This window comes from Glycine soja, chromosome 14 (assembly GCF_004193775.1).
Source record: "Glycine soja cultivar W05 chromosome 14, ASM419377v2, whole genome shotgun sequence".
NCBI lineage: Eukaryota > Viridiplantae > Streptophyta > Magnoliopsida > Fabales > Fabaceae > Glycine > Glycine soja.
In genome coordinates this window covers 1,832,072-1,858,091 of record NC_041015.1, presented here as the reverse complement: position 1 = coordinate 1,858,091, position 26,020 = coordinate 1,832,072, and the positions used below count along the sequence as shown (strand labels likewise).

Sequence of the window (26,020 nt, the reverse complement as noted above, 5' to 3'; positions counted from 1 at the left end):
AAAAGAAAATTAATAAGATTTTTTTAAAAGAAATTGAAGTATACAAGTTAATTTTAATTTTTATAAAAAAAATGAATTCATTTTACCTCATTGGTTTATTTTATTTCGTCTTTTACAAGTATCAATTCAAAATTTCATTCAAAAACTAAATTAAATTAAAGATAATATTTGCTGATTTTGGGTTCCCTCATACGACTCTTCACCAACAAGGGTTGCAATGATTTCTTCCCCATTATTGTAACCAAAAAGCTTCATCTTTGATTTGAACTGATGAAACCAAAAGCAATAAAACATAGCTAGCTCCAATTAAAGGATCTAAAATCGACAATAATCAGAAGATAGGTTCAGCAATCTGTTCTTAGATTAGTGAAAGCTTGCCCTAATTAAAGTTTCTAGGTATCTAGATCACCTACTGAAACAGAAACTGTAAATGCTACGCGATCAGGACATTATCATGGGGGAAAATTGAATTAAATTGCACAAAGCCATCGTGATAAATTTTGAGGTCTTTCATTAACCTGGCAACTTTTTTTAGGAACCCTTCACCTGCCTCAAACTGTATTGAATAATGTATTTATTTACAATTAAATTCAATGGTATCCGTTAGCAATAAGTGCAAAGGGGACTTCAAAAAAAAAAAACAATAAGTGCAAAAGGGGACCATATAGTGGTAAACAAAAACAAAAGCAAAAAGGGAAAATGTGTCTTCAAGATAGACCTTGACTTAATAACCTTCATCTATATATGAACATCAACTCCTGTCCTAAAATATGGCACTATGTGGAGCTTAAATGTGGTACAATTGATGGGCTGTGGACATATATATAAGACTAAAACATAAAAATGATTTTAGGAATATGAACTGGAACGACAATACTTCTGAAAAGTGCAATGCTAAGTAAATTGAAAGTTATTATAAGCCTTCAAAAGTAACATCCAATAATGACACAAGGAATCCAATTATAACCCCAACTAAAAGGATTTCAATTTGCTGTGACTGAGACGACTATACTCACGGAATTAGAAGAAATGGCTCCAATTAGTCATGTATACCTTCTAAATCTCTGCCAAGGCATTCAGCTAGGGACTTGACTTCTCTTGGATTTAATTGTTTTACAATGAGGTTAAGCCATTATTAGGTTTTAATAAGATTGGCACTTGGATTTTCCTTCTGATAAACTCTAATCTTTTTATCTTACATTGGATATAATGCTCAATTGTATATTAATTTTACCGTACCGAATAAAATCGAAATTGTGGATTACAGAAGACTACTTTTGTTATGGTAAACTGATTTTCAGTAGCATCTGTATCTCACAAGGCTATGCAGGCCAGGATCAAGTGACTTAGATAGCTAAATACCTAAGTAGTTAGTAAAAGATAAAAAAAAAAAAAAAACTAAGCAAGAGTACTAATTTAACTAGTAAATGAGCCAAATTACTTCAGTTGAATCAGCATAAAACACTAAAGTCAATAAACTTTCTGCCAAGAAACTCTTAACTCCTTTGTATAGTATAATTCAATGCATGTGCCTAGGGATCATATATATCCATGTATTTAAGTGTAAAACAATAAAATAAAATGCACACAACATAATACTAATCCAATAAAATACTCAATAACTCAGTTTTAACAAAACGTCTTACAAGAACTAAGCTTTTTCACTAATAGCCAATAGGTTCTATGGTGAGTCATTTCTAATGGTTCGATAGTACAAAGAATACAACCATAAATTAAACTATTTGGTAGGGTGTGCCAGGCCTATACTGTAGTGCAAGAAATAGGCGACACTTAAAAACCCCAATAGCAAGCTACTATGATGGGCTCTTCCCTTTAAAAAATTAATTTAATATCATGTGAGCCAATGACTCACGTATCAGATATTAAACTGATAAGAACAGATACTACACTTGATCTTAGCCAAAAGGCCGAGAAAGGTATGCTTTGATAAGTATATTGTTGTTGCTTTTATTTCTGTTACATGTTCTACTGCTTTCTTGACTGACTGATGTGGGACTCTTTGGCGACTACGTTGCTGTTGCAATAGTAACAATTTGAAATGTTAATTCTTCTAATATCCGGTCTTTCTTCGAAATGTGTTTTCTTATTTAGGATGTGACAGTGCGTACAGAGTCCAAACCTAGTTTGCTATGTGTTGAATGTATTAAGACCTTCATGGAACTACCTGAGAAGTTAAAAGGGATAGGATGGCTAATTTAGAGACAACTCATAATATTATGGATTCTGTTGCTGGGCCATATCCATACCCTGTGATGGTAAGAGAGTTTCATGCAGTGATTGACAAGGAAACCAGAAAGCAAGCTTTGGAAAAATGCATAAGAAACCAAATGTGTTGGTGACAAAAAAAAGTTAGGCTAAGGTGTGTGGATTTAGCCTGGACAATTGCAAGTATGCAGCAATATTAATATCAGATATGTGATATATACTAAAGGATGCTACCTCAGAAGTTATAAGGCATATATAGGGTGACTAATGTAGAGACAACTCATTATATTATGTTTCTGTTGCCGAGCCATATCAATAGTACCCTGTGATGGTAAGAGAGTTCCATGCAGTAATTGACAATTGACAATTGACAAGGAAACCAGAAAGCAAGCATTGGAAAAATGGATAGATGAACCAGATGTGTTGAATGTGCAATTTTTTCTTCTCAAGAAAATAGCTTGGTGTCGAACCTGAACATGGCTTTTTGAAAGATTTAGGGCGCACTGAATATCAAAGAATCACCGGGGAAGCTTTGAAGAGGGTACTATCTTGTGTGAATTGCTTATTAAAAAAACCAAGTACCATATTTGAACATGTTTAAAAAGTAAAAGTGCATACATATTGGCGAGGACTGAGTATTATATTTCAAACTCCTTATTTAAAAGATAAATAAAAAGAAATATTTCCAACAAAGGGGTGAACATAATAAAGAGAAAATTTAAAAATAACCATTGAAATAAATGTGATCTGTTAACCAAATGAAAGCACAATCAAAATGCCATCATTCTGACACAAGCCAAACCATAATAGAGGAGGCTATCAGCTGAGCAACCCAGCAAAATAGAGAGAGCAGTTGATACTCTAATCTAGTCTTCCACTACGAGTGCAAAGTCTTCTAATAACTTTCTTCACACTAATGTAACATAATTGGTATATAGTTTTATCTCATAAATATGTGGTTAAGGATTTGAACTCGATTCCTTATGCTTAACCTGTGTGTATTTAAAAACATATGTTAAAGATGTCAACTTATTAAATAGTTATGTATCTCAAGAAAATAATCATTACATTTCGGTTAAGGGATATCTTGACAAATGATATTTATATTGTTCACAAATATTCATTTTTTATTTAATTTTTTTCATAATTTAATTCAATCCACAAATGCTTATAGGAATTTTCAACAAAACAAATAGATGAAATCTAAATTCGAAATAACTAAAAAATTTGACCTGCATTTGAAGATTTTTTTTTCATTTTAAGAAATATAAAAAAACAAATCATATTTCTATCATTATTATGATATTCCATATTCCAATTCAATTGGATGCTAGAAAAAATGAATTTGGGATAGTAAAGAAAAGAAATATTTTTAACTAGTTTTTTATATAAAAAAAAAATTCTTGACGAAGTTAATGAAAATAACTTTTATGATAAAATTTAGACAAAATCTCTTACATAATAAAAAATAATAAGCAATTAATAAATTAAATTGTTTATCCAAATTTACTAATTGCTTGTGTAAGTAGCTTTTCTAATATAATTAAACAAGGCTCGAAGGCCAAACGCTAAAGGTTGGAATATTGGTCACTTCAAAATTTTAAAAAACAAACAAACATTGCACAATTCACGTTTACATTGAAATTTAAAGAGGATTGTTATTTTTAGTATGACCTCATTTTTTTTTTGCTTAACAGCATTTTATTTCTTTTTTATAACTAATATGTAATTTTCTTACAATCAATTTTTTTACTTGAATTTAGTTTTTTAATTAATACATTTAGATCTTCGATCACTTTCTCTTTACATAAAGTTTTTCAAGTCGTTGTTTTTATGCAAAACGTTTTAATTTTGGATAAATAAGTTTATAAGCTATCAAAATAAATTATAGAAAAATTGAAATGTCTTATCATACCCACGGCTCTGAATATTATTTTTCATAAAAAAGTAAGTATTGAACAAAAATTGTTCTAAATATAATAAGTACTTTTCTTTTCTTTTTTTCCTTAACAAATGTCATAATAAGAGCAATCATTTGCATTTGGAAACTGTAACTAATAAAAAATATCATTGAAATTTAATTGGTAAAAGAATATGTAAATATTTTGAAATATATTGTAAAACCATGTTTTGCTTGATAATAAAAGATTATGTAATTTTTTAAATGTAAAGAAAAATTATATTTTAATTTATGAAATATGAAAAAGGTAAAAGAAAAGGGGATGAAGTTAATTGATAAAATATGTATTGTGAATAAATGTTATTCGTTTGAAATTAATAGGAAGACTGTATTTGTTTGATTTGAATTAAATAATATACGCTGAGAAAAGCAGAAAAATGGAGATATCCAAATTAATAAAAAAGGAATGGGAAGCTTTTCTCTTTTATATCAGAGCCTGGTTTCGATCCAGGGACCTGTGGGTTATGGGCCCACCACGCTTCCGCTGCGCCACTCTGATTTAATGGTTTTCATCTTTGGCAAGTTATATATTTATTTATTTTTTAAAATGTGTTATTTTGTAGGTTTTGGAGGGCACAGTAGTAGAAGAATGGTTATGCGGTGATTTGGGTGCTTCCTCTTATGTGTCAAGTGATGCGTATGGTAATGTATTTGTGGATGAAGATGAAGAGGATGAGGTTGAAGATGATGACAATGACAATGAGAAAGATGAGGAGTCGATTGAGTATAGGGTGGAAGAGGATTATGATTCTCACAGTATTGGATGTGGAAAAAGTGGTGGTTTTTGTGCAGAAGATGACTGGAGATGTAGTACAGTTGAATTTCTGTGATTTGGAGATAGCATATCAATTTTATTGTAGTATGCTAAGGTTGTTGGTTTCTCTGTTAGGAAGGATCATATTGTTAGAAACAAATTTGGAAAAATTGTGTAGTAGTCTTTTGTTTGTTCACAGGCTGAATATAAAGTTGAAGTTGGCAGAGGTCTGAATTTGGACAAGAGAAAATGTCATTCAAAGAATGTCACTATAGATTTCAATTTTTGTATTGAATTCAACTTTTTAAAAAGGTAAAGGTATTAAATATCTACTTTTTCTTACATTATAAATAGTACAATTCATATTATTATTACAATGACAATTTCATTAATTTGTTTACACTATGTCATGTTTTTAACAAAAAACAAATACAAATAATTCATCTTACCATAACAAAATCAAGTATATTTTTTGACAGAAAATACCTTAACCAAAACTGGAAATTAAGTATCTTAATAATTTAAGTTCATAATTAATTTCAACTTAATAAAATATTCACCAAAAAATGTCAATATTTCAAAATGACACACAGACAACTTTTTAAAAAGACTAACAAAATCAGCAGCCATAAACAAATCCCGTGCATCCCTTTAATTATTATTATATCTGATGACCCATAGCATTTTGCCTTCAATTTCAAAAACTTGTGCACGATACAATAGTAATTTTAATTTCGCACCCTAACCTTCTGTCTATGCAGAGTGCTGTTAGTTTGATTGAAGTTTTTGTGCAACATCACAGAGCAATCTACTACTGTCACCAATTCACCAAAACAATTGCAACTTTTGGTGGGCCCAAGAATATATTTTATTTTGAAATTTATTGGATGGCGTGGTTTTCCAAACTTTTTAGATTTTCCGTCTACTTGCCAAACTTGTCACGACATTGTTGCTAAGAAAATATGTTCCTTGCACGATTAGGCAACAGTGGAAGCAGTATTCGATAAACAGATAAAGAAAAATAACATTACTATAAGATATAATAATGGTATAAAGCATTATTTGTAATTTATGGAAATCTAGTTGTAGTTTAAATATAAAAATTGTATAAAAAACTACAATTTTATTATTTGCACACTGGTAAAAAATTATTATTGTTTGAATATATTGAGATTAAGCTAATATTTTATCTTGCAAACATTATAAATTTACTATTATCGATGACTTGATTTTGACATTTATGTTATGTTTGGTTGAGATATAAAAAAAAATGTAAGTACTATATGAGTTTCATAATTCTTAGTCTCTATCTTAATTTAAATTAATTTTTTTATTTTTATCATGTGAACCGAATATTTAATCTAATTGAAAAAAAATAAATGAAACAAAATAAGTATGAAGTAAGAAAGAGACACACATGTTTGGACAGATATTACTCACTCGAATAAAATATATTTCAACGTTATTTTCATAGAAAAGCAAACATATGCAGAGAAAGCTAAGCATGTGGCAATGCGACATTTATATACGGTATATATTATGTCGGTTGAGAGATCAAACAATTGATTAATTACGACAGCCATTGATTACATCGACCTTTTTTTTAATTAAACAACTATGCTGTGTAATTAGCATCATTTTTATAGTTTAAACATGTGTTGGATATTCCTTATTATCAGTATCTCGCATTATTTGAACCATCTTTTCTGGTAGTGACATGATCTTTTGGGGTAGTAGTATTACATTATTTGAACAAATGGACACCTTTCATTCACCAATCACCACCTCACCTATGATTAATTATATATCACAGTCGTTTTTCTCATCTCCACAAAAAAATTTATTTTTAGTATAACTTATTTTTTCATACGTCTGCAACTGCAAGACGTGATATTTAACACCAAAACTTTTATATCTTCGCATGTTTACATAATTTTATGAGTTTTATTTTAATAGTATACAAAATTGAGTAAATATACACTAAGCTGTTTAAAGAATATTTATATAATTAATGAATCATAAATTATTATATAATATGAATTTGTTTTTTTAATCTATGTAATATAAATTTGTTGATTTTAACAATATTACTTTAAAATCTACTTATTATATTTCTAATTAATTAACACTGTAAACCTTTTTATATTCCCAATACAAAAATTGAACCGAAATTTTCTATATTATTAATTAATTAAAAATATTACAAATATGACTTTTATAATAATTATAAAATTCAATAAATTTATTATACACGTTAATTTATATGTAAATAGTAGTATAAGAACTTTTCTATTATTAATATATTTTAATTAAATATTAATATTACAACTTATAATATTGAATGACTGATCCATTTTCTTTTCAGGTGTATGGGAGTCAGTTGGATTATGAAGAGTTATTGAAAACAAAGTGACAGCATTGAAGGAACATATGAGTTAATATTCAATCTCCTTGGATGTTAAAAGCCATCTACTTGTTATTTTATGGTGCATTTGAAAAAGGTGAAATGAGAAAACATGGAATAATATTGAGCTTCAGCCACAAATATGAGTTTTTATGGCATTGCAACACTTTTCTGAATGGAAGCATGCGTGAAGAATCACAAAGGACATCAACATGCAACCTCAGCCTCCTTTGAATTAATCTATCATGGGAAGCACCAACAACTGGTCGTTTCAAATATATGCAACGTATACGTAAATGATGCCATCTTCAAGGAGCATATATAACTATTATGGGGTTATTATTTATCTTTGAGATAAACATGCCATTTTATCAAGGTGAATTCTACTTGGCTTCATGGAATTCCCAACCCTCATGGAGCAAAAGCATGGCTTCTCTTACAAGCTTTGATATGACTTTATGATATGGGAGCTCAAAATATATCTTTTGAGATTGATTGTAAAGCAATAGTTGATAGTTTTGTATACAACAATGCTCTTAGATTAACAATATTCTCAGATTTCTTCACTTTTTTTTTTTTATCTAAATATTGATCTTATTTATTTTAAATTTTTTGGTGAATTTTGTAAGAGACAATAAGTCACTCACTCGTTAATAAGAGCATATAAATTATACGCCCGTGTTTATATCTTTAATCATATACTCAAATGTATTTATTTTCTTATTATGAATGGAATGACATAATTTTTTTTTAAATATTACAACTTAAATTTAATAGATATACACTTTCATATATAGGCGATAAAATTATCATTTCTATTATTTAACTTAACATAGTTGTTTATAGAGAACTTGAACTTATTTTTAATTAAAAAACAATTTCTCCTTAGTTAAAATTGATTAAGGTCCCTAATGATATATGATTGAATTATGATGTAAAAATTTATTATTACTAATAATATTTTTATTTTATTTTATAAGAAGATTATAACAATTCATCATTCTTATTCAATTAACTAATTAGATCCGTCACTAATTTTAATTAAGATAAACACGAAAAAATTCCAATAACTTGTATGCCAAACAAAATAGAGGGAGGAGCAAAGTATGCATAGTTGACTCTCGAAAAACATTGAAAAGAGTTTCTTCTCCTTTCTTCCATCGTGCTCGTGCCATGGCGAAGATGAAGATAGCGTGGCTTCTGCTGCTCCTCCTGGTATCAGTGTGCGTAACGGCCTCTCAAGTTTGGGCCCTGAAATCGCCGTTTCATCCGCGAGACGTGCTTCCTCTGCTGCCGAGACAGCTGTCGTGGCCCATCCTCAATCGCCTCCACAGCGCGGTGGATCTCCTCCCCGTCTTCGTCGGCGCCGCCTTTTCGCCGGTCGACAATCTCAAGTGGAAAGGCGCCTGCTTCTACGAGAACAAAGCCTGGATGGTGTTTCACAACAAGAGTGGCACTCAATATGGCGGTGGAACCCTTCACATCAAGGTCGCTTCCTTCTCAAGTGTTGGAATGGAAATCTAGGTCACTTCTTTTTGTTGAATTTTTTTTTCAAATTTTATGATAAGTCATTCTTGTTCTAATGAACTTTTATTTAATACTAATCGGTGAAGGACTACATCAACTCGTTTCATGAAATCTTCATACTGAGTGGTTAACAAAAATTGGTCATATTCATGAGATACTTCGTAGTTTTTTTTTTCTTTAAAAAAAAAATTGCTTAGGGAGTAGGTGTCATTAAGACTTAAAGAGTGTGTTTTTAATATTGGAATGCATAGATTATGTTATGTGATTGAGTTGTAATTTGGTGGATTTTGGTTGGACGTGTTGTCATTTGAAAGCGTATTACATTATTAGAGGAGACTAAGTTAAGTGGATTTAATGTCGCTCAGTATTTTGCATGTCATTAGAATAATGAAACTCTTACTCCCCAAATGGGTAGAAATAAGAGAGAGATAAAGAGAAAAAATAAATAAAGAGGGAGTAACTGATAGATGTGGCAGATGATGTTATGGAAAATGAAAAGAGAAATGGGATAGATCATAGAAGTGAGATGGAGGAAAAGTTGGGTGTATGTTTAGTATTTTCCTATTAGTCTATGCAGTTCTATAATTGTATTTTTTTTATCCCTCACTCTCTCTCTATGTATGTATGGATTTGGGATTCAACGGAAACTGATTGATTATTATCTATGTGCTGATCTAGGTTAGCAATGCTCACAGTTGGACGTGCATGGATCTTTATATTTTTGCCAGCCCTTATCGTGTGACATGGGATTATTATTTCCTGGCCCGGGAGCATACGCTTGAGATCAAAGAGTGGGAAGGGAAAGCTGAGTATGAGTATGTAAGTGACCATCTTTCTTCTGTACACTGTCACTGAGTAGAGTTTGTTGAAACTTGAAACACACATTTTTGTTTTGGAGATCCTTACCCTCTTTGCAATCAGGTAAAAAACCATGGGTTATCAATTTTCCTCTTGCAAGCTGGGATGTTGGGGACCCTTGAAGCACTTTGGGAGGTCTTCCCTCTATTTACAAATACTGGATGGGGGGAGAACTCCAACATTAAATTTTTGGAAAAACATATGGGAGCTTCTTTTGAAGTGCGCCCTCAGCCATTTGTTACAAATGTCAGTGTTGATGACATTCATTCTGGAGATTTCCTTGCCGTTTCGAAAATTCGAGGTCGGTGGGGTGCTTTTGAGACTCTAGAGAAGTGGGTTAGTGGAGCTTATGCTGGCCACACTGCTGTTTGCCTAAGGGACTCCAGTGGGAAGCTTTGGGTTGGAGAGTCAGGACATGAAAATGAAAAGGTAAAATATTTAAGTTGCATTATATCTATCGGTTCTGTGCAAGATTTATTATATTTCATAGCACCATTGTCAGTATCATACGATTCACGATACAAAGGCATACGATTCGATTCGAGCAGTTGGTGACTCAAACCCTTGAGTGAAACATTTTGTGCTTGAATCGCCCCATGAATAGCAGGAATCACATAGGAATTGTAGATTGCGCATGAATCATTTGATTTTGATGCAAGCGGCCGCACACCAAAGTGGTTCGGGTTATGCAGGACCCGGTTTTGAACTTTGAAGAACCCTAAAATTGTTTTTCTTTCCCTGAAAAATTAGTGAAAAGAGAGGGAATTGGCCAATTCTTTCCCTCTAATCAATCGCAGGGCAGCCCATTGTCTCCTTTTCATGTTTTCTACTCATTCTTCTTGTCTTCTGCTCTTCTTTACCTTTCCCAATCTACCCTACATGCAAGCTTGGTGGTCCACTCTTATTTAGGGTGGTCATACTGCTGAGTTTGAGCAGCTACTGGTTTTTTGTCCTTATGGCTGTTAAGAATTGGTGATTTTTTTTTTCTTTGAAGCTTATGTCACTTTGTAAGCCATTTTGACAAGTCTTACATCAGCTAAAGATAAAGTCAAGTTAGAGTATATAAGTGAGGGGTAACCTTTACCTCTTGAGCTAGTTTTTGAGGTTGAATTAGGCCTAAACTCGCATTCTAAAGATCCTAAGATGGTATCAGAGCATATCCAATATTAATTCAAAGGGTCACCTTGTTGGGCGTGAGAGGGTGTATTGAAAAAAACCCAAGTCTCACATCGGCTAAAGAGTTACAGTATATAAGTGAGGGATAATCCTCACCCATTGAGTTAACTTTTGAGGTTAAGTTAGGCCTGAATTCACATCCTAAAGATTCTAAGAGTATGTTTTAGCTTTTGATATGTTTCCTTATGTTAAAATGCTCCTATATTTATATTTTGTTTAATGAATTTGTGCTTTTATGTCTTTTTTAGTTGTATGTGTTATGTTTTATTATTAATCATACAGTTCAATTTGCCATCTGGAAAATAGGCCTTCCTGTTTACGATTTGAATCTCAATTTAACTACCATGTTTCATAGTCATTTCTTGATAATTTCATTAATATTTATATTTTCTTCCCTTAAAAAAACTAACATTTCTAGAATCCTATGCGATGTTTAGGTTTTGATATAATTTATGAAGAATTGTTTTAAGTTCCTGAAGTTAACCATGTTGTCATCAGAATAGCAAGATTATACTCCAGTTTCAGTTTGAAATTGTGATCGAAAATTAGTGCATGGTGATTACCAAGTTAATATATATAGATTTTCTTTTATGACAAATAATTCATCACGGTTGTTTGATTGTTTGAGCAATGATGGTAAAAGTATAGTCCATAGTGGTTTGTCAACTCTGTAGCGGCATTTGGAGTTAAGTTGCTAGCATTTTATTTCCTGCCTCACCTTTTGTTTGCAGGGAGAAGATATAATAGCTGTGATACCATGGGAAGAGTGGTGGGACTTTGAACTGAATAAAGATGATTCCAATCCCCATATTGCGCTGCTTCCATTGCACCCTGATTTGCGTGCCAGGTTTAATGAGACTGCTGCATGGGAGTATGCACTGAGCATGGCAGGAAAACCATATGGTTACCATAACATGATCTTCAGTTGGATAGACACTTTAAATGGAAACTATCCACCCCCCTTGGATGCTAATGTGGTATTAATTTAATCAGTTGTTCTGCTTAAATTTCAATTCATTTGTTACATTAGATTCAACTATCTTGAGTTTTTGCACTATTATGCCATGCTTGAGCATTTTTTGCCTACAATTTCCTGACAATTGTATGAAATATTTCAAACAGAGAATTAAATAAACCATGGCTTTGATCTTGCAAGAACTCAATGAGCTTTCTACTTAAGTTCTTTGAATTACCGTACCATAAGCTGGTTTATGTAGAGTTATCTGTCTGCCACCCAGATAGACCATTGCTATTGAAGAAAATGTTCTTTCACATAAAAAATTAAAGTGATGAATGTGGTATCAATTTTTGATAGTTTGTTTTCTCTATCTTCTGCCCTTTCTGTCTTTTTTTTTATGTTTTAGCCACATGCTACATAGCTTAATGTTTTATGAATGAGCATTTACTTTGTTGCTCTGCAGGTTGCTTGCGTTATGACAATTTGGAGTCAACTTCAACCTGAATATGCAGCAAATATGTGGAATGAAGCCTTGAACAAACGACTTGGAACTAAAGTATGCTGCAATCTTGTTTCTTGCTCCAATACACACACCCACACTTGAAAAAGGAGAAATAATTTTATTTCTTGATCAGAAAATGTATTATAATTAATACTGAAATCTCCTAAATGTGGAAACTAGGAATTTAAATAATACACACAGCTGCGCAAATAATTCACATGTTACAAATATATAACAATGTCGTCAATGTGAGACTACAACACTCTCCCACAAGTTGGTGAATGAATGTCTACACACACACACATATATGTGATACTAAACATTTTTGCTTATGCTAGTAAACTGAATCAATGTCTTCAATTGTCTAGCATAAGTCATAAGATGCTTGTGATGTGATCTACTGCATAGATTAGTAAGCAATCAGCAATTGCAAAGACTGGGCATCCCTTTCTTTTATAACTGCCTTTTGATAATATAGAATTCCACATTAGTGAAAAAAAGTGAACCATGTGGCTCTTATGTGTTTCTACAGGGACTTGATCTTCCAGAAGTTTTAGTAGAAGTTGAAAAGCGTGGATCATCTTTTGATGAACTACTAACGATTCCTGAACAGGATTATTGGACCTACAGTGATGGGAAGTCGACTTCGTGCATTGCTTTTATACTTGAGATGTACAAGGAGGCAGGGCTGTTTGATCCAATTTCTAGTTCCGTTCAAGTGACAGAGTTTACGGTGAGTTTGCTGGGAAGTTTGGTCTTTTGAATTGCTTGCAATATTATTGTAACTTTTGAATTTCATTCTACACAATTTATACAAATGATTGAGCATATATAATTTCTTATCATGGTTGTATAGATTTCTAACAAAATCCTTTACAAAGTGAAATCAGGTTGTTGAGCAGGATTGATATCAGTTCATCATATATATTATTTTAGTGTTTCTAGAAGTCAAAAACACTTTATAGTAGTTTCTTGACCAGGCGCATATAGACTTATTTTTGTGCAATAAGTGCAGATAAAAGATGCTTACATTCTCAATTTTTTTGAGAACAATTCTAGTCGCTTGCCAAAATGGTGCAATGATGGAGACACGGTGAAGCTTCCTTATTGTCAAATTAAAGGCAAGTATAGAATGGAATTACCTGGATACAACACCATGCAACCATACCCTCATATGAATGAAAAGTGTCCATCTCTTCCTCCAAAGTACTCCAGAGCCCAGAATTGCTAGCAGTCTTCAATTTTTTCCTCCAATCGGAGGGCTGATTGCGTGTGAGTGTGTGACCAGATTTTTTGGTCTTCTAGCTTTGGATTGCTTAGGAGATGCCAAATGAATTATTGTTTGTATCCATTTAATTTAAAAAGAAATTCAAACAATTCGATATCGTGTATATATTTATTATTACAAACTTGAACTTATATTAGACATTCATGTAATTTGGATTATCTATGTAGCCAGATTCAACAGTGTAAATATAAGGGACTTGAATATATGTACATCATGCAAAATTAACTTTAATAAGTGCCGTGTAAAATATTTTGTAAGTCTTACATCTGCATTCTCTCTCTCTCTCTAAAATGGGTTTGACAACTTTGAATTGAGAACTTCAAAACTGTACTGAGTTGTGAAAGTAGCAATTTCTATGTTTACTCCAATTCAGCTCTCTAATGTAAGTGTTACCTGCTTTTACCATTTAAAGAACATAGACATTTGCGGATAGATTAACGCAGCAATACAGATATATCACTTTTCAAATCCGGTATAACCATGTAACTCGGAGCATTAAACATAGGTAACTTTTCTAATTTTTTATTTGTTTTATTTTATGGTGGGTGCAAGAGAATTAATCCTGCATGTCCATTCATGTGCACCGTTTTGCACCCTCTTAAATATTTTTGGCGTTACATGGGATACACACTCGAGGGTATTTGCTAATGTTTAATTTTAGTAGAAGGGCATCAAGTCCAGAACTTTCCTAGATTTCTCGAGCTTCTACGATCGTGACACAGCTAAGACTATTTGTTTAATCAAGTAGTTTTTGCAAACAAAGAGTCTTGTTTGCCAATGCAATTTTTTTTTCTCGTGTACAGCGCAAAAACAAACAAATTAAGAGTGTACTTAATTTCTTAGACCCTTAAAAATTGATAGTAAACTTTCCTATGGAGCCACTGATGTATTGGAGTAAAAATAAGTAGACAAGACATCTAGTTCGAACATATGGCTTCAATGCAATTTTTTCCCCTAAAAAGTAAAAACAATGAATCACTCAAATGATTAACCAAAATATCAACTGTTGAATTATTAATTTTTTTTTTTGCAAAAATCGTTTTATCCCCCACCACCCCCCGAAAAAGAGAACAAAGAACCCACCCAAATGCATTTTATTCTTACATGGTTGGTTGCGGCACTGGTAAAACATGTTTCAATATGTATTTTTCTAAAATACGATTGAATATACTCTTACTTACACCTTGGTCGGAGCAGTTTTAACTTCGAGCTGAAAATTTTCATTTCAAATGAAATAGTTTATAAATTCTATCAAACGTGGGAATAAGCAAATTAGGATACACGTGCAAAATGATTAAGACAGTAGATTATAAAACCTTTATCTTCCAAACAAGTTTCACTTCAGTTGAGGGGCCATCCTTGCATTAACTATGTTCTTGCAAAGAGCTAATGTAGTATATATTTTCTTTTGAGCAATAACTAACTAGCTTATTTTACTTAGGATGCTATCCTTAACTCAAAAAAAAAAAAAAACAAAAACTTCTCAAAGTTGTGTGGGTTGGGAACAAAATGTATGGATCTCAAAAGATTTTCTAGAATTTTAAAAGGGAAGTTTAGAAAGAATCAAAATCAAAGCAAGAATGAAAAACATGGAAAGAGGAAGAAAATGAGAGGAAATTGGCTAATTCGGAAGGAAGAAAGTGGGGAGAGACACTATTTTCTTTCTTTTTATTTTTTTTAAACTTAAAGGACTTATTTGATAATCCTTTTAAAACAGTTTCTAATTTTGAAAATAAATAAATGTTTGACTATTTGTTTTTTATCAATAAAACTTAACAACTTTTTTTATTTAATGCTTATTTTCTTGTCTAACTTTAAAAACTGTTTTAAAACAGCCTCACCAAATAAACTTTATCTCCCTTCTTTTTTTCAAAACACAACTTTTAAAAATGATTTTACAAATTATATTTTAAAGAATTTTTTATCACAAGTTTAATTCCATGGTTAGATAAGCACAACAAGTATTAGCTAATGCAATAAGTCAAGTAAAAATATAATTCCTGGGAGGCACGCGTTAGAACCTAATCTAGTTGTTGACAATGTAATTTATTCCATAATTAAAGTAGACTCACACCAAGAAATGTAAATTTGTTGGCCAGTCAAATAACAAGGCGTGATAAATTTCAATTGGAATTTCCATCGAGTTTGTCAAGTATGCAACAAATAAGAGCCAGTTTTGCATTTAAGCAACCTCAGTGATATGGTGTGCTAAGCTAAGAGAAAAAGGAAAGTAGAAAATAAAAAGAGCTGCTTAGAGAGTGATGAAGGACTGGCCCAATTCTCCTACGTGTATAAAGACAACCACAACAACAACGACAACAACAACTATCTTTTGTTCCATACTTTGAAATCACTAAAGTACAATGATGTATCTTAACCATCTAAGGCATGCAGATCAACCAACATATCTGTATTATAGTAAGCAAATATATGATATATCATTATATCATCACTCAGCCTTGGTGGGGAGATGGTTGCCGCCAGTTGCTAATTTGTAGAGATAAAACAGAGTCATGAGAGCACTGCAAAAAAAAGACAAACAAATATCTTAACTCCATATACAAACTACAGGTGACTGATGTGGAGCAATTGGACTAACTCACAAAACATAGACTAAGTAATGGCTGACAGTGCTTGATTCCTGACTTCAAATTCAGAATATAATATATATAGATCTTCAAATCAGCAATGGGAAGTTAAAAACAAATTTTAGAACTAGCAGAAAACAAGTTCAGGATAATAGCACATAAAAATATTTCTTTTATTCTCAAAATAAAAGGGAATGGTGAAGCCTTGATCATTTAAAAAGAGTTTAAAGAACTTTCATGGATGCATTTATTTTTAAGAAAGACAAGTTCATGGATTTATAACCTACAAACTAACAACTTATCCAACAATTAAAACTTAAAAGTTTAAATTTAGTTCTTACAGCTCTGAGTAAAACTATGTTTACAATGAGTTTGGGTACTTCTAATCAATCCTTTGATTACCTGATTCCAGCAACAAGACCAGCAGGCATAATCTTGGATGTTTCCAAATATCGCTGCCCCATGACCCAAGTTAGTATGGCTGCACAAACTGTTTCACAGTATACAAATTAGAAAAAAGCATAGAAAATTACTCCGGCTAATATGAACCATAATTAATTCAGTGATCATAGCTTATCAGATTTTTTTTTTATTCATAAGAATTGAAGACAATGTCAGGAGGTTTACAACAACTCACGCCCCTTTGCTCAACCAACTAAGCTAGACCTTTGACATCATAGCTTATCAGATGAATACAGAGTAACAGACATACATTCCCAGTATAAACACAGAGATACTCATTGATCCTATATATATTGGTAGTAATTTAGTATAACTTATGACTTAAAAAATTTCTGTGCAATGTGATACTCATTGAGTTTTGACATATGATGATGCAATGTGATACATCTCTACCCCTGCTAGAGTTTCTGTGCATACTTTTTATTACTATGTAGGAGCAATGCAAGTCATTAACTTAATGGTAATAAACCTGTTATATTCATAAGCATTTTAAATCAAAAAATTTCTGTCATAAAATTTTACTTTCAATTGAATAATATTTGTTACAAACACGTCCTCCTCCTTTGATCTTTTATATTTATCATTATATTCTAAAACATGGGCTTATATTCGAAGCTAAAGCAAAAAACTCTAGTTATAGCCTTATAGGACAAACCATGTTCCACTGCATCAACTATACTAATGACAAAAGTGTATGGGGCAAGATCCAAGTCTGATAAATAAGCAATGAAAATTTGAAAACCATGCACCCAATATATCTTGATCAGGTTACATACATTCATTGATGCTTCCTTGGCATTCAATATAGTGCACAGACTATGTTTAACTAATATAGTGCACAGACACCCTCTTTCAGATCTATGTATCACTTTCCCTCCATCAGGTAGACACCCTCTTAACCTAACCTAACCTAAAAAATCCCCTTCCTTTTAATAGAAAGTAGTAAATGAAAAAGCACCATCATTCAATATCTTTGAAACCCAAAGAGCATTTAGGCAGAGTTTAGATAAACATTTCAACAAACACAAAACACAAATCCAGAGGGTAAAATAAAATAGATCAGACTTCTCCCACAAGTTAAAACAACATATGCATCTTAACGTTTTCATAAGTCGATACTTGAGCTGCATTATTTTAGGAGAACATAGAATTACTAATCCAAATATCACCATGACCTCCAAAGAGAGAGAATCCAAATCCAGAATTTCATGCAATCCGAAATGAATCCAATAAATATCCACATCTTTCCATCAAATAAAGAATTCTAGCATAGAACACGTTTCAGATCCAGAGTCATCGAGAGCCAGGTCAACAATCACACGCGAAATAATAATAATAATGAAAGGAAAGGAAAGAAATTATAGGATACCGGTCTCGAGAAAGAGAGCGAGGTAAGAGTTTTTTCGTTTGCCGAAAGCATTGAGACTGAGATAGCCGGCGACGATGAGAAGCAAACCGGAGCCGGCGCCTCCGGCGAGAGAAGCGATGCTCCCTTTGCTTATGTAGGCGAACAGTCCACCACCCACTAACATCAATCCGTAGGGGATCGTGAAGCAGAAATCGTGCATTTTTCTCTCCTTAGATGCCTTCAATCGGAAGCAGCGTGTGGAATGCACAAGTCAAATATTAACACCCACCAAACCCTCCACCTGCTCCTTAAGAATCATTCCCAGAATCTACAGTCTCATTTTTTTAAACTTTTGTTTTAGATTTTTTTAAGAAAATTCATTTTATAAAAAAAGTTTTTTTATTAAATCTTAATAAGTTACAATGACACCTATTTGGTCCAAGGACGTATCTAATCGAAGATCCTTAAAAAACTCAATTTGAATATCATCAAATATATAAAATAATTTATAGTGATCACAAAATCCCATATTATTTTTAAGATACTCACATGTAAATTTACTCAAGAAAACTCTTTTAGAAAAGTAGGTTTTAAAAAAAAACTAAATAGAGTAGTTTTAAAATTATTTATATGTTATGGGTTATCACCTAAGATAAGGTGTTATCCTAAGTGACACTTTGTGCTTATTTTTTTTTAAGTAATAAATATTTTTTTCTCATTTTGGTCATCATATTTTTTTATATTTACAACATTATTAATTTTTTTTTTCCATCAATTGTAAATATAATTAATATAAAAAAATATAACAATCATAACTCAAGATGACATCTCATGCATTTATAGTTTTGAACACAACACTAGTTATATAAGTATTTTTTTTAAAGGTTGAATATATTTAAAATCTTTTATACAAGTTATTAAGTTATTGATGTAAGTGGTATCGAATTTGAGCCTTGTTGATAAATAATATGTGATTAACAGAACATAAAATTATCACTAATATTTGATTGGGAGGAAAAAATAAACTAAAGATGATTAGCTGGATTTTTTACAAAGATGAATCATTGTCATAAAATTGATCGATACACTTTAACAAATTATTTGCAATTTTTAATCAAAAAAATAATAAAAGAAATATTACATCATATCAAACCCGTTTAGAAACAAAGAAATGATCAAAATATTAGAGCAAAAAAAAGTTTGGGAACGAAAATCCAAGACCCATTCCCGAAACGTTAAAAGATCAAAATAATAAGAGTTGGAAAAAAATAGGAATTAAAAAGAGTTGAAAAAAGTTTTGGAATTAAAAATATAGTTTATCCTTTAATTTTCATAAGTAAAAAAATCCTTATTCAAACCGTTTTAGGGTTTTGTGTAGCAGCCCAAGCTAATAATGGTAGTTTTTCTTGGTACCCGAATCCAGAGCATCACCTGGTTCAGGTTCAACCCTTCGCACAGCCACAAGCTCCTTCAGCGGAGAGCCCTGGAGATTTCGATGTTGACAATGCAACAGGGCCAATCTAAAAGACCCATTTGCCCTTCTTGTTCCAAACCCAGCCGAACGTGTCTCTGCTCTCGAATCCTCACACCGGGTCTCCAAAATTCTGTGCATGTAACCATTCTACAGCACTCGCTAGAGCGTAAGCATCCCCTCAATTCTACCAGAATCGCTATATTGGGCCTCAAGAATCTCACCGTTGCAACTGTTTCTGATGTTAATTTCGAAGCCCGGTTCCTGATTCGGTTGTTGGATCCGAATTACCATTCGGGTCATGCTGGAAACGAGCCAACTGCGTTGTTTTCTCGTCAGTGTTGGGAAATTGGAGACACCCAGAAATTGCTTTCTGAGAAAGATTCTAACTTGATTGATACTGATAGTGCTGGAAAATGTGGTTTGAGAAATGATGTTGGAGATGTTCTGGATTCTGCTTCTAATGCAGAAGTTGTGAAACAAGTGAGTATCAGTGATGGTGCAGTGATGGACGATGAAGTTGAGAAAAATGCAATTAGTCCAAAGTGTGATTTAGCTAGAGGTGTACATGAAGAGAGTGGAGAACTAGCTGTTACTGTTACCATTGGCAAATATGGTGCCATTAGCTCTTTGTCTCATATTTGGATGACTCAAGCACAATGTCAATCCCCCGAGTTAAGCTTTGACAATATTTTGGCGTACCCGGAAGCTTGTGAAGCACTCTCAAAAGGGTTTTTGGTGAAGAAGTTTCAAAGGAAGCAACTGAATAGGGATGAAGAATTGGAAGAATGTGAAGAATTTGAGCTTGAGGTTCGTCCTGGATCGGTACTACTATTTCCCTCTGAAATGGCTGTTGATGTTAGTGACCTGGATGCTATAGGTTTTGAGGTGAAGAACTTGATTGTTCTGGATGGAACATGGGCTAAGGCAAAAAGAATTTATAGTGAAAATCCTTGGTTGAACATTTTGCCACACGTGAAGTTGGAAGTGAACAAGACAAGCTTATATAGTGATGTGAGACATCAGCCTAAAGCTGGTTATTTGTCCACCATTGAGAGCATTGTATTTGCCTTGAAGGCAGTTGGGGAGTTGAATCATGAGGGTTTGGAAGGTCTCTTGGATACTTTTGAGTCCATGGTTGGAGATCAGAGGCGCTGTAAAGAGGAGAGACTGAGCAAACACTTTTCCTGTTGAGGTCCTTTCTTCTTTTGATTGAACAACTCGAAGAAGTTGCTTCAACCCAAAATAGAATCTATTTACAATAAATTATGAACCATGAAACTTGTAAGAGTTTTTTTTGCCTCCATATCATTTCCCTGTATGCAAAACACAACATGGGAATCCCAGTGGATTATCTGTATAATGTTATGCATGGAGAACTCCACTCCAATGAGTTTATTGAAACTTTACAGATTATTGCTGTGCCACATCTGCTGAACAAGGACAGGAGCAGTCTCAGATAAAGCAATCAGTTACTGATTGAAATTGAACTATGCTAAGAGGGTGGGAATTTGTATCGATGTTTTAGCACAATTCTATTTTTAAGATTGGACAATGCACTGAATGATGTCTTTAGAATCAAGACAATTTTGCAGTTTGTAGTGTTACTACTGCTACATGTTTACACTGAATGAAGACATTATGCACATTGCATATTGCTAGAGTCTCTCCTCAAGAAAGTAGGGGAGAGCATGTTCCCCGAGAACTTTTGGACAGAATCATGGCTGTTCATGCTTGCTGGTTTCAACTTCAAGCCAAGAGACACTGCAAGCACCAAGCTGGACCATTAATGATCACAGATACCTCAGCAGAAACTGACAGTGCCAAAGTTACCCATTTTCCAACCACTTAATGATGATGATGTGAAATAGAGTTAATTGTTAACAAAACAACATGGAGAAACAAAACCTAAATGAGAGGAGGAAGGGGAAAGATGTTATCCGCCTAAATTCACCAGATACCGATATCTGTTTAGAACTCAGTTAGTATTCACACTTTATAAAATCATTGTGATGGCATAAATGTAATTAGATTCTATTCAGCAGATTTCATGTGTTGATGTATATTGGATAAATCCGTTTCAGTACTTCCAGACGGAATAGGCCAACCCAGTAGTTTCCACTTAATGCTTAATTATCAACTCTGCTGTTTTTACCGTTCTATTCTTAGATTGCTGATTTACATTCTATCATATCCCATTTCCCTGGTATCAGCGAACAATGATTTCAGATTTAAGGCATGACTTTCGTGCATCCCAGTAATCTTCATTGCTTTAGTCATTGCATGGCTCTAGAATCATAATCTAAAATCTCAATGTCAGTCAAGAATATAAAACATACATGTTTATTGCTGGTTATTAAGTAAGCAAAGTTTTAGTTTTCCTATATAGAAATCAGAAACCAATCTTATAAGTTCAGAAAAAACAAGCAACACCATCAATTGCAGAGTGACAACTAGCCTTATACTCCATTTACTGACTAGTCCATGCCCTTAGAATATTTAAATACATGCACCAGCACAACCAGCAGCTATGTACTGAAATACCTCAGTTTACTCACTCTGCTGCTAGTAGTGATACAAACTAAACTAAGGACTTGTCTAATCATCAATATTTACATAACTTTTGCTAATCCACGTAGTTCTGAGTTTTAGGGCGTCAAAAGTGTACTTCTGAGTTCATGTGTCTTCTGATCAACGCATCCTGAGCTGGCCAAAGAGGTTATCCAGATATCATCAGCTTTTACTGGTTCATCATCATCATTCCTATGCCAACTCCAGAAGGTATGAGTGGAGTTTACAATCTTCAGCTCACCATGACCAAAACTGGCTTCACGGAATTCTGACCACTTTGGCTGTGGGTTTATATACCTGTCAACAAACAATTATGTAAGGATACATGCAGCAACAATGACGGAAAAACAAATTTCAGGCCGCATACATGATGATAAACCTCAATATAGCTTTTTTTCACATAACAAAGGATTCAGAAAACAGATTTATGTGGGATGTTTCTGGCTGTGAAACTTACTTATGAGCTAAGCCTTCTCTGTTTCCTCCATCACCAATAGTTATATGGACAGCACCACAGGGATCCAATCTTCCATTATACACACGTTTCTGACAATGAGATAGAGTATTAAAACCCAGTTTCCACTAAATGGTGCTTACAGAGAAAATAAAATGGTAAACCATAAAGACATACTGAACGTTCATAAGCATGAACATGACCAGCGATAACTAAATCAACACTAGCAGCATAAAGCAATGGCTCCATAGCAGCCATCATATCATCCCCTGCACCTTGATGAGCCTTGTTACTATTATACCATGGCACATGAAATAACACAAGCAGCCAAGGTGTCCTTTTCCTATCCACCTTTGACAGATCTTCCTGTAGATGAGGGATGAGTAAAAATTAAAGAGTGAAAAAAAAAGTGGTCCAAACTCCAAAGTACTTTTCTTTTTAAAATGATAGAGTAGTGTAAAAAAGACGAATAAAAATAATAATAACAAGCATGATTGTGTAGTTTTCCATGGTCATGGATTGCATTACACTTATCCAATTTATAGTAACTCTTGATCAATAGGTGAAATCAACTAACCTTTAGCCATCTGTATTGTTCAGAGTACACATCATAATCTGCATAGGAGCCAAGCATGATAACGTGAACACCTGCAACTTCAAATGAATAATAGAGATTTGAAGTTGATCCACTTTCCTCATATGGCATTTTCCATCTGGAATTATAGGACACAAACTCATCCGTCAACAATAGTATGTTCTCCTCTTCATGGTTTCCCTCTGTCACCATCCACGGCCTTGTACTTGCAAGCGGCTCCACAAGTTTCCCAAAATTGTCCCACAGATGCTGCATACAATCAGCATATGAAAGGTCTCCTGGTAGCAGGTAGACATCATATTTACATTGGTCTATATGTGCCAGTGTTGATTTAGTCCAACCAGTTTGACCCAGATCCCCAGCCACAGCAAAAGTAATTGGAAATTGAGCTGGAGGAGTTTTGAGCTCGAACTCGGGACCTTTTCCACCACATCGGTAGAAGTACACGGTATTGTCTTCCAAAGGGCCAATTACAGCATGGTGTATCTTTCCTGAGCTGTATAACAGATAGTTATAAGAGGTGCACTCTCCTTCAGCTATTGAGTCATATCTCCCAGGCAATGTTCCGTATTCTACATATGAAGGTGAATGTTTATCATCGGTTATCCATGTAACTCTCATGTGCTTGTCTCCTGCCAAAGAAATGTGTACCTGGAACAAACATTTGGCATCAAAGAAACTGAAATTTAATAGTCACCATAAAAGAACATGCATAAAGACTAAAGAGGCTGATATGATTGCTTAATAGAGGAAGCACGGTTGACAGTTCACAGAATATTTGTCCTAGAATTGGCAAATAATTCATAGAAAGCGAAACAAACTGTTCGAGTTACATATTATATAAGCTGATAAATAATAATCATTGTCTGTGTACAGATATATACTATAAGAAATCACCAACCATAACGAATAAAAAATGTCTTTTGAAGATTTGTGACTAGAACCCAGTTCACGAACACCAATACAAGAGTGACAGAAAATTATTGGATCAACTTTGAATTTCATAACCAAAGAAACCTTGCAGGGCTATATCTTGAACCCCGGAGATATGCTACCATAGTCACTGTCTTAAAAATTATATCAAAGATGATTTCTGATTGATTAACAATATGATTTTTTTTTATCCTCCATGGAAATTAAACTCGATAACTTGAAATAGAGAATAATTTTGAAAATATAACCCTATAAAAAAAAAAGGAATCCTCCCAACTGAACAACATAATCCAATCAAATACGAAAGAAATCAGGTACTGTAAGTTGATCAAGTAGGAAATAAATAACCCAAAGAGGGTGATGATATAGTACTATTTATTTATGAATATGAACATGAGGAATGAAAAAGAGGTTGGTTGACCTGTTGAGGGTAAGAGGAGTGGGCCTTGGAAATTGAATCCCATGGGATGGTTAAGGTTTTACGAGGAAGAGGTCGAACGTATTGAGGCGTAGCAGTAGCAAAAAGAAGCGTTAGAATCAGAAGAAGAAGTTGTTGTTTGAGTTCCATAATAACAGCAACAGTAACTACCTGGCTGAGACAACAATGTACTTCCGCTTCAATCTTTCTTTCTATCATCACCCATCTTCATGACATCACCAAATATGTCGTTGCCTCACTTTTTCCGCTTCGTTTCAAGATAAAACGAAACCACGCTTTCATCATTTTCTTAACACTTAAAATATATTTTTATATACGATAATATAATAAATATATTTTTAGTTTTCGATGTGTTTTATTCCTTTAAAATCTTAAATCAATGTTTTTTTTTGTTTTTAATGTTCATTTAAAGATAAATAAATAATATTTGTTAAGTTAATTAATTTGCTGAATACCTAAAGAAAAATTGTTTAAAAAACATGATACTAGACCATACAAATATATTTATTTCAGTTTAATTTAAACAAAATCACTGGATAACAAAAATAAAATGAGAAAATACAGCATAAAAACTGGAGATGTATTAAAATATGATTTTAGAATATTAGTTTGGTGTAATAAATCTTTTGGATTTTACAAGTTGGATGAATGTAATAATTTTTAAGATTTTTTAAAAATATTTTTATGACAAATTTTGTAATTTCAATTTTAATAGATTTATAACATATTAGTTTATAAAATTTGAAAAGATTGGGTAGATTTATAAAATTTTAATAACTTCACTAAATTTTTAGAAACATTCAAGATTATTAGAGTCAATAAAAAAGATAAAAATAAATAAATGGTACGGTTTAGATAAAAAAAAAAAAAGAGTCTAATCAATACAAAATTTTCCAATATTTTAATAGTTAATTTATTCTAACTCTCTGTCTTCCTATTTAACGTTTCTTCACATAATTTATTAAGCTTATATGCATTAACATCTTCTTGTTTATGTTGTTAGATTTGAACAATGAATTTAAATTTATGGTATTCGTTAAGTGATAATACCGAAAATAAAGAATCATATGTTAATTCAATTGAAAATTCATCATCATAGTGATATTTTTTGTGAAGAAATTTATGAATATGTTCATAGCCTTCAATGGAGAGAGAAGGATATTATGTGTGATAGAAAAAAAGATAAGTTCTGTAAGAAAAAAAAAGAAAATCTGAAGAGTCTAATATAATTGTTTGTTGAGTGTGATATTTATGTTTTATACTAAAAAAATCCTATAAAATTCGTCCAAATCTATCTAAAAAAATTCATCAAAAATCTGTACACTTTTAAATACTATATAAGACTTTTTTATGAGCTATAAAAAATCATAATTATGATTACAAACAAAAAATATTCATCAAAATTCATATTTTATATTAAAAGATCCTATAAAATTCATCAAAATCCATTCCAATAAATTACTATCAATAACATTACAAACAATCTCCTCACTGTTGAGAGTTTCA

General features: G+C 32.6%; 4 protein-coding genes and 2 non-coding genes across 7 annotated transcripts; 2 read left to right on the top strand and 4 right to left on the bottom strand.

Annotated features, from left to right (window-relative positions):
* Nucleotides 1-1,745: 1,745 nt before the first annotated feature.
* LOC114385578 lies at nt 1,746-1,941 on the bottom strand. Its single transcript, XR_003660946.1, has one exon. It is a non-coding gene; the product is annotated as a U2 spliceosomal RNA (small nuclear RNA).
* A 2,672-nt stretch (nt 1,942-4,613) lies between these two features.
* TRNAM-CAU lies at nt 4,614-4,685 on the bottom strand. The gene has a single exon. It is a non-coding gene; the product is annotated as a tRNA-Met (tRNA).
* Nucleotides 4,686-8,431: 3,746 nt separating this feature from the next.
* On the top strand, nt 8,432-13,902 carry LOC114385420. The gene is made up of 7 exons (XM_028345492.1): nt 8,432-8,832; nt 9,550-9,690; nt 9,793-10,158; nt 11,637-11,882; nt 12,327-12,419; nt 12,898-13,098; nt 13,381-13,902. Exons 1-7 carry the CDS (start codon nt 8,518-8,520, stop codon nt 13,594-13,596), a joined length of 1,578 nt encoding a protein of 525 aa, XP_028201293.1. The 5' UTR covers nt 8,432-8,517; the 3' UTR covers nt 13,597-13,902.
* A 1,832-nt stretch (nt 13,903-15,734) lies between these two features.
* Nucleotides 15,735-18,407, bottom strand: LOC114382971 (protein FATTY ACID EXPORT 5-like). The gene is made up of 3 exons (XM_028342525.1): nt 18,073-18,407; nt 16,644-16,731; nt 15,735-16,175 (listed from the first exon to the last, which is right to left on the bottom strand). Exons 1-3 carry the CDS (start codon nt 18,269-18,271, stop codon nt 16,103-16,105), a joined length of 360 nt encoding a protein of 119 aa, XP_028198326.1. The 5' UTR covers nt 18,272-18,407; the 3' UTR covers nt 15,735-16,102.
* A 974-nt stretch (nt 18,408-19,381) lies between these two features.
* LOC114384839 lies at nt 19,382-21,681 on the top strand. Its single transcript, XM_028344646.1, has one exon. The coding sequence runs from the start codon at nt 19,445-19,447 to the stop codon at nt 20,714-20,716; it is 1,272 nt and encodes a 423-aa protein (XP_028200447.1). The 5' UTR covers nt 19,382-19,444; the 3' UTR covers nt 20,717-21,681.
* A 159-nt stretch (nt 21,682-21,840) lies between these two features.
* Nucleotides 21,841-24,780, bottom strand: LOC114384838 (purple acid phosphatase 18-like). 2 transcript variants are annotated; one of them, XM_028344644.1, is made up of 6 exons: nt 24,665-24,780; nt 24,497-24,520; nt 23,125-23,793; nt 22,725-22,913; nt 22,551-22,639; nt 21,847-22,390 (listed from the first exon to the last, which is right to left on the bottom strand). In XM_028344644.1, the coding sequence occupies exons 1-6, from the start codon at nt 24,710-24,712 to the stop codon at nt 22,171-22,173; spliced, it is 1,239 nt and encodes a 412-aa protein (XP_028200445.1). In that variant the 5' UTR covers nt 24,713-24,780; the 3' UTR covers nt 21,847-22,170. The 2 variants fall into 2 exon arrangements, with proteins under 2 accessions (XP_028200444.1, XP_028200445.1); XM_028344643.1 differs by having other exon boundaries at nt 21,841-22,390; nt 24,497-24,748.
* Between the last annotated feature and the right edge of the window lie 1,240 nt (nt 24,781-26,020).

What these genes read in the sequence shown, in the direction of transcription:
- LOC114385420 (XM_028345492.1), top strand. Translation starts at nt 8,518, where the DNA reads ATGGCGAAGATGAAGATAGCGTGGCTTCTGCTGCTCCTCCTGGTATCA. An exon ending in GTGGAACCCTTCACATCAAG is followed by an intron (nt 8,833 to 9,549) that starts GTCGCTTCCTTC and finishes GTGCTGATCTAG; the next exon opens with GTTAGCAATGCTCACAGTTG. An exon ending in GGAAAGCTGAGTATGAGTAT is followed by an intron (nt 9,691 to 9,792) that starts GTAAGTGACCAT and finishes CTTTGCAATCAG; the next exon opens with GTAAAAAACCATGGGTTATC.
- LOC114384839 (XM_028344646.1), top strand. Translation starts at nt 19,445, where the DNA reads ATGGTAGTTTTTCTTGGTACCCGAATCCAGAGCATCACCTGGTTCAGG.
- LOC114382971 (XM_028342525.1), bottom strand. Translation starts at nt 18,271, where the DNA reads ATGCACGATTTCTGCTTCACGATCCCCTACGGATTGATGTTAGTGGGT. An exon ending in CGCTCTCTTTCTCGAGACCG is followed by an intron (nt 16,732 to 18,072) that starts GTATCCTATAAT and finishes ACTGTGAAACAG; the next exon opens with TTTGTGCAGCCATACTAACT. An exon ending in GGTCTTGTTGCTGGAATCAG is followed by an intron (nt 16,176 to 16,643) that starts GTAATCAAAGGA and finishes TTTTTTTTGCAG; the next exon opens with TGCTCTCATGACTCTGTTTT.
- LOC114384838 (XM_028344643.1), bottom strand. Translation starts at nt 24,712, where the DNA reads ATGATAGAAAGAAAGATTGAAGCGGAAGTACATTGTTGTCTCAGCCAG. An exon ending in ACTCCTCTTACCCTCAACAG is followed by an intron (nt 23,794 to 24,496) that starts GTCAACCAACCT and finishes TGTTTGTTCCAG; the next exon opens with GTACACATTTCTTTGGCAGG. An exon ending in AACAATACAGATGGCTAAAG is followed by an intron (nt 22,914 to 23,124) that starts GTTAGTTGATTT and finishes CCTCATCTACAG; the next exon opens with GAAGATCTGTCAAAGGTGGA.